An 11,866-nucleotide genomic window follows, 5' to 3' on the forward strand; every position below is an offset into this window, starting at 1 on the left:
ATAGTATAATGTTATACCGTATTACATTATATAGAGTAACGTTATAACGCATGACGTTCCGCAGAATAACGTTATAACTTATTACGTTATTCAGCATAACTTTATAACGTATTGCATTATAAAGAATAACGTAATAACGTATTACGTTATATAGTATAACGTTATAACGTATTACGTTATATAGTATAACGTTACACCGTATTACGTTATACAGTATAACGTTATAACGTATGACATTGCATAGAATTAAGTTATAACGTATTACGTTATATGGTATAACGTTATAACGTATTGCGTTATATAGTATAACGCTATATGTTATAACGTTATGACGTATTACGTTTTATAGTATAACTTTATATCGTATTACATTAGATAGAATAACGTAATATCGTATTACGTTATATAGTATAACGTTATAACTTATTACGTTATTCAGTATAACTTTATAACGTATTACGTTATAAAGAATAACGTAATAACGTATCACGTTATGCAGTATAACGTTATAACGTATTACGTTATATAGTATAACGTTACACCGTATTACGTTATACAGTATAACGTTATAACGTATGACATTACATAGAATTAAGTTATAACGTATTACGTTATATGGTATAACGTTATAACGTATTACGTTATATAGTATAACGCAATAACGTATTACGTTATATAGCATAACTTTATGACGTATTACGTTAGATAGAATAACGTAATAACGTATTATGTTTTATGGTATGACGTTATAACGTTATAACGTATTACGTTAGGTAGTTTGGACGAAAAACTTACATCCGGCGGAAGCGTTGCTCACGCTGCTGAAATCGCAATTTGGCACCATTGGATGCTTCGCAAGACCAACTAAAACTGGAGGGACCAATGGTGTATGCGTAATTCTGTATTTTTCTACAGAACTGATTAACGTTCCTAACTCGAAATTTCGCATTATGTACACAGCTGCACCGCACCTTATTGCCGTATTCATCATTCCGAACGTATAACCGTGGAATAATGGCAAGAAAACTAGTATTCGGTCTCCACGTCGAATATCCATTGTTTCTGGGGCACTTCGATTAAGAACAAAATGCAATTGAATCGAATATTTATAATTTCAACTAGAATGATAAGAGTTAAGAAGCACAACAATAGAGAAAATATTATATATTTGATTTGAATAAAGAATGGTTTGTTAATCATATAAAACGAATAATATATATTTAAATTTAGCATAAATGAAAAATAAATCTCGAAATATATGTGTGGTCTTAGATCAACCGGATACATTGTGTATATTAATTTAATATATTTACCTTAGAGTTTGGATGAAAAGTAACAAATTTCGATGAGACAACATTACTCCTTTTGGAAGGCCTGTTGTACCGCTAGAACATAAAATAGCTGCCATTCTTTTCCTGTTATGATCTATCTGCACCGGTGAAGACGCATAGAGATCCGTGATAGTTTGATATTTTTCCAAAACCTTGTCTCAGGTTATTATATTTCCATCAAGAGGTTTATCATCCAATTCGATTAATTTCATATTCCAGCTTACAGTAGATGCAATTTTCGCCAAAATGTTTTCAGTGCGTCGCGATACAAACAACACCCGTGGTTGATAAATTTCCAGCATGTGCGTAAATTCTCCTACGTAAAAAATTGCATTAGATATGATTAAATAACGCATATGCTGCATCGCGTAACTTAACCACTCCGCGTAACAAGGTGACAGTTTTACAAAAGATCTAGAAATATTCGAAAAGCCTTACAAAAGCTTTTTCCGATATCCGTCTCCGCAAGGAGAGGCTGAAACAACTTTCTTTGAAATAACATATTTTTCGTAGAATGTTTACTCTGAGAAGATATTCGGAGTAGTTAAATACAATTTAATCGTATACGATTAAAAATTAGTATTGTTTGTATCTCTAAAAGGTGACGGAGTAACGCATATTGAGAATATAAGTGATTATTAATTTCCGCATCTATATACACAATATTTAACAATTTAATATTAACAATTATTGTTTACACTACATTATAAAAATTGGTGTTAGAGTAAGTACTGTTTCTAGACTTTTATTGTTAATTCTGCAAATGTAATGTAAATAAATTTAGTCTTTAATTAAAGTATCTAATTTATGATCTTTGTTTCTAGTAGTTGTAAAATTCTATAATAAACTCGAGGCAAATAATAAAGTCGAGGCTCGATTTCATTAACTTATATATGGCATAATCAGTGGAGTTATCAGAAACATGCAAGTTTCCAAAAAAGAAGAGCAAATTTTTCTTTCCACTTTTCACGTTCTGCCTTCGTTAAATTTCTATAATATTAAACACGCACGTACTTTTAATTAAATTAATTTCTTTGTTATTATAAAATAATTCGTAAAAGCTGCTTGGAGAATATCTTACTTTCTGTATATGCTGGATTCAACGGTGCAAATGTAGCTCCGATAAATAACGTGCTACATATCGATACCACGTAATGTGGATGGTTTTCAGCTGCAACGGAGATTCTGTCTTCCACCTTGATTCCATAATTTCTCAAAGCAACAGATAATATTGTGCTTTTTTCGAGAATATCCTTGCATGTGTAGTGTTTACCAGTTTGAATATCTACCTGATATAGTAACATGCAAGTATTACAATATAAAACATAGTAATCAAAATGAATCATTTGTATTGTCGTTTCTTGCTCTTTTTATATAAAAAAATCTATCTTGTTTAAATTGAGACTGTTGATTACTCTGACAATGTACATGCTACTACAGCCATCTGTAATCGCAATATGCGGGTCGCTTATCTAGAACGAAACGTACCAGATCGTTAATTGTTCGTTGCAACGGTAGTGTCAAGTATCCCATCCGTAAGAAAAGCTTATTTTCTGACGAAAATTAGAAGGACTGTAGTGTCTAATTCAAAATCAGTACAATCACGAGTCTACCTCAGCTTTTTAACTTTTAATAAAATCTCTAATATGGACGTCAGGAAATGATAAAACGAATGACCTGCGACTGATTTGCTTCACTGCATCTTATATCAATTTATATTTTGTCTCGTTTATATTCTGCGGCAATCGTTCTTGTTTCTCACAGCTCAGCCATTCTGTAACGATGAACCGTTGTAACATTCGCAGTGTTTCAGTGTAAACTGTTTGATTGTTCCGATTTAAAATGATGACGCTGTAAAGAAGGTTATACGCTTGGACGGTATATAGTTTATTGTTGTAATACAGCAGGAATGTGGACGATACACGACGATGTTAGCCGAAAATTGTGTGTAATTAAAAATCCCTAGGCGGTTAAAATACATTCAACCACAATAACATTTATAGAAATATAAAAATTGTATTGAAAATACGATTAGATGGCGTATTTATGGGATAATAGTAATAAGGTAGCACATATATCGAGCAGTATGTGTTATGCATTTTATGTGACATGCCCCTGTTTTTACGTTTGTTGTAAAGGAACGAATATTATTATTTTTTATCGTGTGTTCACTGAATCAAATGCTGCAACGATTGCTCGCAAAAATTTCCAAGTTTTTCTGTATTATTCCGTTTATATTCCTTTAGTTTGATCAACGTGACGTTGTTCGGCCTTCTTGTAACTAAATATTTAGTGTGATACGCTATACCGAAATTATCACATTATTGAACATTTGGCGATAATATTTGTTGAAGGGTAGACAAATGAAAATTGTGGCTGGGCAAACGCGGACAAGATGCGAATAAACGGATGCAGTTTAGTCTTTGTAAAAATTCCCTCTTTCTCTCCTAATCGAGGTTCTACTGTGTACGTACAATTTAGCGTATTATTGCCGCGATCGTATTTTATTTTTTTATTTCAAAGCTTGCGATTCCGAACATTATGTTTTCTCCGTAATCGTTTCAAGTGTGATAGCTAACTGACGTATACAGGTTGTGTAAAAAGGTGTCCGATACTCAAAGGGCTTATAGTGCCGACCGGGAGAAATAAATATCGACATAGTTCTAAAAGTAGCCCTTTCGATGTAAAATCAATTTTTATTTTTTAGCGTTCGATATCTTGAGTGAGCCTCCTCGCAATATATCGAATATCGTCGGTAGGATCGAAATAACATAATTGCGAATTTAGTCAAGGATGAAAAAATGCGTTTCGTAGGTCAAATTCGAAGGGTGCTGTGTATTTGTTATTTCCACTTTAGAATAGTAAAGGGACATTGTTAACCACACAAATAATCTTTGTTGATATTAGTAATAACTTTGTTGAGTGGAGGATAGTTCACCCAGACTTTAGAGATAAGCTTGTAATAATAAACATACATCGTTATCGTACAAGGATCGTGCATGTCATTTCTCGCATCATTCCCGCCTCCCATTCGCACTCAACAACTGGCGCTAACTGGATTTAATCTACGGATTCCAACTAAACTCTAGAAGAAACAGAAAATACGCACGAAAACGTGACCAACGCTAGAAAGATCAGCACGATCCACGACTAAAATCATCAACGCGCTCCTGATATGCAGGCGCTGGAAAACCGACCTTTGGTCCTTCAACTGCCAAGACTGCTTCGCATTCTGATTTTTCTTCATTCAACTGTGAGCATGCACGATAGTTTGGTTAACCCCAAAAAAATAATTAGAAAAAGTTTCACAGGTATCGGTTGGTCGTCGAAATGGACAAGACGACCTTAACCAAGCTTGCTGGTGCCCGAATAGTAAAAAGAACTAAATTCTCATTTTCAAGTATTGCAATCGTTTTTGATGTATCGTGTATGTGTCTCGTACATATTCCCTAACATAATGTACCTCGAGAATTTTCAACAATAATTCGTTAGAATTATGGATGGGCTCTAGTTATTGGTATTAATAGCATAATTAGTATTATAAAGTATTTGTTCCTTTTAATATATTCTATGTTCTACGACTCTTCGCTAGTAACGAGACAGGTGTCTTTCTTTCGTTTTGAAGTCAAATCATCTCTAAATCAACAAGGAGACTGAATTTTAGTAGGTAAGTGCGTAGTTGTAAAAATTTCTCTTCTTCTAAACACTAGCATCTAAATTTAAGTGGATTTTGCAGCAAAATTATAATCAATTCAACGTTTTCATTGCCTTATTTATTATAATACATTCTTTATAATTCAAGTTGACAGTAAACAAAATCCTGAATACACAGATTCAGTGAGCTAGTAATCGACGGTCATTGAATCTTTCGGCATCGATGTCAATCAAGATTCAAAGCGAATGTCGAAGAGCGAAAACGGAAGAAACAGAAACGTAAATGTACGTGTTCATGATATAAATTTGAATGCTCTGAACGTTAACCCATCAGAACGCATTTATTGTCTACAGCAATGTGACACACGGGACATTTCAACTGGCGATCAACGTTTTCTAACAATATTTTGATCCCTGCGCCTATTATCGGCAGAAGATCCTCGATCGATTCGAAACTCGATAAAGTAACCGGCAGGTGGGCGAGAAGGATCGCAAAGAGAACACTGCTGACAAATGTTGCACTTATCAACCGGTTCTTCATGGTGCTTTTTAAAAGTTGATTTATCTGTTGAAAGTAATTCTTTGTTTTCTTTAGCATTAACTATATTCGAATCGATAATTACAACGGTTTTTATCCTACTAGAATGTATCTATAAAATTAGGAAGTAATATAAACAAGTTAATTTCAATTATATTTTAGTCCTTTTAGTCAATTAGATTTAGTTCCTTAGAAATCTAAGTGTAATACTATTTGCTATTATCAAAAAAAAAACAAAACGATATTTTCGAAAATAGGAGTTCCATAAATAAAGAAAGTAGAGATTTCACAATGACTCGACTATTGAGCAAGAATAAATTCTGTGCATCTGTTCGAATTTATTTGAATAATGACAGAATTAAAACCAATGATATTAATGACCAAATTTGTACCTACCGATTGCTGAGAGAAGCGGATATTTCGCGTATACTCATATTCGTATCAACTGAAACTTGCAATTTGGAGTAACTGCGCGACTGTACACGAATCTCTATATATAGGCGGCTTTCGAACACGTAAAGTCCAAACTACGCGATACAATACCCGATAAACAATTTTTCAATTACGAACGAGAGTTATGAATTCGCGATGACCTTAATCGTTTCCTTGCAATAAGCAGCTGCTCGCACGTTAATATTCGCACTTCCTTTAAAACGAAACAACTTTTCTTCTGTAAAGTCAATTCACATCAGAGACCAGGCCACACACTACGGACAGGATGGCACCCAGATGTCTGCATATCCTTGACGCGCACCCTCAATAGTCTTAAGTGCCCACCAGGGGGCCTTGGCATTTTTATAGTTAAGGTCCTTCGGACCAAGCGAGTATTTCCTGTCTTAAATTTCCCTTTACGTTTATTGTCTACCACGTGTTAGCTTAGAAAGTTGGTTTTCTCCACATCTGGTATGTTCCGTTGGCAACTTTCTCGCGAGGGCGGCTAAAACCCTTCCTGGTCCACCAACCTTCTTATTATCCAATCGGAGACGGTGTCTACTACCCTCACTTCCTTAACCAAAATTGTCATCAACAAATCCGATAGTCCCGTGTCTTTAGACACACCCACCCCTAGCTTTCCTCAGACACAGTATCGTCAGTAAGACTTCACTTATTCTGTATCCTTAGAATAATCAACATATCTATATCGGTCTCTACCCTTATAAGTCGCTTACTTAATGTATTGTTGTAACTAAGTCTTACATAACGTGGTTGGAGTGAATTGTGATTTATGCTAATTCAGTGCGTGTTACATTGTGATTGGTGAATTCACAATAAACGTTGATTAAAACAAAGTTAATTGTTGTGTTACGACTCAACTATATTTTATTTTCACCAACCAACCCTAAAAATTACGTGACACGTTCGTGGACGAATGTATTCGTTGACCGTTCGTATCGTCGGACGATAGTTGGTCGCATTTGTTCAGTCGTTTCGTAATCTCGATTTAATCGTCGAAGACAAGTCGAAATTTTCTCATCGCTTGTTCTTTGCGCATTGAGTCATTACTCTTCCTCGTAAATCTGTTACTCAGGGTAAATTAATAAAGTTGAAAAGCGCGGTATCAGCGATATCGGAAACGTATTGTTATTTCCTTAAATTGTGTCAATATTATCAGCAAATAAGTATCTTCTTACTTAATGTATATGACTTTTGAAACATTGAAAGATTATTATTACTCGTCTACTTCAATATTGATTATGACATTTCCTTAATTGTGGTTAAACTCATGAAACATTTCCTACTTGTGTGAGAGACTTTAAATTGATTCGAAGTAGTATTTTACAGGAAACTGATGAAACTAATGAGTTAGATATTTATATAATTAAAACTCATTTGTATTTTTTAATTTTTTTACCATGTACCATGATTTTTGGTACACTCCAGTTTGAAAATACTTGTTTTTAATGTATATAAATAGAAGTACGAACTTCCTGATAAGTTGAATTCGCGAATCCTTACCACCTATTTACTGCAAGAATTCGAATGGCTTCGAGGACTAAGAAAGCTAACACTAGTGATGTAGAGTTTTCCTAGAAATGAAAATAACTTCAACATGAATAAAAAAGAAAAATGAACGGATTATAGGTTGGGCTAGAGTAGCAGCCGGCCGAAACTAAATTTTCAAGCAATCTGTTGACGTATGAAATGTTGCACTGTCTTATTCGTATGTTCGTCACATACATAGTAATAATTAAAATCAATAGACATACATCTAACCCATTAATCTAATCCAATCTACGGATTTGACCCATTTATCATTTTTTTTATTTATATTAAAGATGACTAGCACCAATGAGTTAAATTTAGGTAAAAAATACAGTCACTTGTGTGCCAGAATTATAGAAAGAGTAGAAGGGTTGTATCTGTACATCGAATAAACAAGAAATAAAGCGGATATCCAGGAATAACTCATCAGCTATGGAATCCAAAAAACTAATTTTAACTTAAAAAAATGTTGCCTCTCTGCTTGTTTGTCTGTTCGTACTTGCATCACGTAAAAACTACTGAACAAATTTCGATCGGGGTTTCTCCGTTATATAGCGTAGTGTCTTGGAAAGAAAATTGGATATGTTTCATCTCGACCCGTTTTGTAGAAGCTGAGAAACAGCCTTGCACTTGAATTGTATCCGCTCCAATGTTTGATCGTCGAGCAACGATGGTTATTGTTTATGTCGTGTTTGTTCTGAAATCGAACCTTCTTCTAATTTAATATTTCTTACTGCGGAAAATAATTTAACTTTTAGTACAAAGAATATGTAGCTATTTCATTCATAGAAACTCATCTGCTTAAAAATTGTTCCGTATATTAGTTGTGCGTACCGAATATTTTACATACGCTAAAAAGCTAAAAGTTAATTATTAAATCAAATAAATTAAATTTGATCGAAGTTTTCTCAGGGCGTTAACATATTTCGATAACATATTTCGATAACATATTTGAAGTTCATTGAAATCGGTAAAGTGCGCTATTATTTTCGAATAAAAATGCCAATAATATCGACTACGATTCACTAGCCGTTGTATTATAGACGGCTACGCACGGTTACAGCGTAAATCAAGAGCATTTCAAACTTTTCCTCGTTACTCTAACTCATGATGCTACGTGTTATTCTTCGTGCATTGTCCACGTGCACGTTATGCAGAAGATAACACGGGACTATTAATATCTTGTGTACTCTCTGAATGGGGTAGAGGTATCAATAATAAATGTCTACAAACATTCCATGAGGTACAACGACCGTACAGTAACACGAGAAAATTTACAAAGATGTAACATTAAAAGGAATAGCGCATATCTTTCAGTTTGAGCACAGTTGCTGTTCGCGTAAATGTTTTCATTTTCCTGTTATTATGTAGTCATACACGCAAAAGTTGAAAATACGGCGGAAAATCTACTTTAATAAAAGATAGAAAATATCAAACATCGTTAGTTTGCAGGTTCTTAGAAATAACATCATTTATGACAAGCACTAGAACAAATTCTGATAAATCCACTAATAATGAAAATATTTCGTATAGCAATTATAAAATGTTGAGGTTATTCGGTGTGTAAACAAAGAAAACACGTGGATAAATTGTAAGGTAGAAAAATATATTTAAATAGAAGTGAATAAGTAAAATACAATTTGAGCTGGTCCAGATCCGCACGCTAGCTGTGTTACCTAATAACAGAAAACCCCGAAGCCAACGTCGCCTGTCTACTGTTTATGGCCTGACTTCGTCGCAGTCTTTTGTCTACGCGCTGTCGATGGCTTCAGTGCTTGAGAAAACTAAAAAAGACCAGATGTAGAGTTTTCTTAGAAGTGGTAACCACTTCAACATAAAACGTAGACAAGAAGTTAGTAGATAGGGGCGTTAAGATTAGGCGAGGAACACTTGCGTTTCTTTCAATGGATTTGTACAATTTATTGTTAATTTATTATTAAATACTACAAAAAATAAAAATATAATATTATTGTATTAAACGGTGCAGTTCATTATTCGTTATGGGAATATTTTATACACATTAAAAAGTTATTGGTTCAGATGGCGTAACAGATTAAAAATAGCACGAATGCACCTAGTTATCCCAGTTTTTTGAAATAATATGGTCGTTTCTCCTCGACGAAATGATGGGTAAGAGTAATGAAATGAATCGAATCACGTGCCACTCGTAATTTCGATTCGAACCACATCTATATACAGACGTTTCGTTTATCGTGTCCGCGGTTAATATCTTCATTACTTCTGCAGATACAGAAAAATGTACGAGTCAAAAGTTATTTGGATTAATACATATTATTGTGATTCGTGTTCTACCCTCAGAGCCATTTTTTTCCGAATTTTCAAGGTCATCGACGATTTTCCAATAGCAGTAACATATTTTTATCATCGTACTATTGTAGCTAATAAAACATGGATTTCAGACATGTCATTGAAATAACCTAAAGTAAAAAATTCATGATAATTTGTAACGACATGAGAAATTAAGCATTTCCCACTCTTTGGCCCAAAATTATTGTCATTTTGCAAGCAATGCCCACTACTTTCGAGATTTTAATAAATTGTGTTCTTAAGTTCGTTTGATGACGCTTCGTTTATAAAGATTATAAACAGCATACGAATCGAAACACACGCACAGTCGACTCAAGATATTAATCAAGATAATCGGTCGAAAGTTCTGCCATCTTATCTGTCTTGCTAACATCGACATGTGCAGTCGACCAACTTTGCGGTGACCTTCGTCCAGCGGGTCTATGGCGACGTATTCTCCTTGTGCGGAGGTAAAGAAGTTAGTCTCAGGGTGGGCAGTGGTTTGACAACAGGGCGGTCCCGCCAGCTCAAAGATCCTTCGGGATATGACTTTATAATACTTTTCTAGCAAGCAAATGAACAGTGATCGATGTCTGATAAGACGAATCTTTACCAGGTGTCTGCTTCGCTGTATCATAAAGACACCGCGTTGCATTCTTTGACAGTTTTAGTAGCTGAAAATACCCATATCGACGAAGATTACAAATTACGAATTAAAAGAAAGATTAAAAATTCAAATATGCAAATTATCTGGTTTGTATGAAGATGCTTGTGCGTATTTTTACGTACGTAATATACAATGATGATTGTTACTGGGTAATTACTGTTTCATTGTTGGCAGTTAATAACAAAGTAATAGGATTCTTAGAGAGAATGATTCATCGAAACTATTCGTTTGTACTAATTATTCCATGGAAATCAATTGGTTCCAATTGATTAGCACGATCAGTTGCAACGATTCAGCTACCTAAGCGGTAAATGGGTCTATTTGCGACATATCACAATACATCAAACGTGTTTGGGGATACATTAATTCAGCGACTATGAAAATAGCTGTGTGATTGACCCGTGTAATGTGGTTAATTCGCATGACGATATGGACCGTATGAAAATTCAAACGCGCACCGTCAATGGGGGTTAATGGGCCAAAACCGGAAAATAGCGATGTCATTGCATGCCAGTGCGCTTACTGCGGCGATTATGTCAATACTGGTATTGTATCATATGCTGCATGCTATATATTTATCAAATAGGGCAATTTTTTTAAAAGACCGACTTTATCGGAACTGTAGTCTCATTTTTCACCCGTATAACGTTAAACAAAAGTTATAAGTCAAAGATTAAGAAATTGCTGGATAATTTGATAATTGAGAAACAATCGATGACTGGTACGAAATATTAGTATAGAAATGCACATATGTATATATATTTCTACATGATACGAAAGAAAAATTGTTTGACAAAGATCGAAACTATGCAACAAACTCTTTTTATTTAAGTATCCGTTTCGGAAGAAAACTAAATTTTCAAATAGTACAATGTACGAAGCGAAATATAATTCCATGTATAAATACACGCAAAAATCAGGCCTTCGAGTGTAGTTACGTTATAGTCATGAGAGACAATTTTATTGTAATATTTCTATATTATTTTGTGAAACCGAATTAGATACTTGACAGAAACTGATTTTATCTAAGGCATTTGATGGATCATTCGTTAATCAAAATATTATATTTTCATTTCCACGAAATTATTATCAAGGATTATTTATAGATGTCTATCATAGATTCTTCCAATGAAATACAATTCACAACAAATTACGTCACGCGCGTGACAATTGGCCGCAAATCAAGCAGATAATAATCTATCGTTATAATCTACTATTAGATTGGAAACTACTTCATATTCTGGTAAACATTTGTATACAGGGTGTTCATTTGAAAATGTCCAATTATCTCGAGAACTACGCATTTAAAAAAAATTTTTTTGAAATAAAAACAATGCAACTTGTCTCTCACTTTTCAGCCCATTTCAAGGTAATTTGTAAGGTAGA

General features: G+C 34.1%; 1 protein-coding gene across 1 annotated transcript; it reads right to left on the minus strand.

Annotated features, from left to right (window-relative positions):
• Positions 1-1,489: 1,489 nt before the first annotated feature.
• LOC117239338 (luciferin 4-monooxygenase-like) lies at positions 1,490-2,685 on the minus strand. Its single transcript, XM_033504834.1, has 2 exons — positions 2,413-2,685; positions 1,490-1,647 (listed from the first exon to the last, which is right to left on the minus strand). The coding sequence occupies exons 1-2, from the start codon at positions 2,675-2,677 to the stop codon at positions 1,490-1,492; spliced, it is 423 nt and encodes a 140-aa protein (XP_033360725.1). The 5' UTR covers positions 2,678-2,685.
• Between the last annotated feature and the right edge of the window lie 9,181 nt (positions 2,686-11,866).

Source organism: Bombus vosnesenskii, unplaced genomic scaffold, assembly GCF_011952255.1.
Source record: "Bombus vosnesenskii isolate JDL3184/JDL3185 unplaced genomic scaffold, Bvos_JDL3184-5_v1.1 scf7180000013933, whole genome shotgun sequence".
NCBI classification, from domain to species: Eukaryota; Metazoa; Arthropoda; class Insecta; order Hymenoptera; family Apidae; genus Bombus; species Bombus vosnesenskii.

Coding starts and splice junctions, on each gene's coding strand:
- LOC117239338 (XM_033504834.1), bottom strand. CDS start 2,677: ATGATTCATTTTGATTACTATGTTTTATATTGTAATACTTGCATGTTA. Junction 1,648..2,412: donor GAATCCAGCATATACAGAAA/GTAAGATATTCT, acceptor TTTTTTACGTAG/GAGAATTTACGCACATGCTG.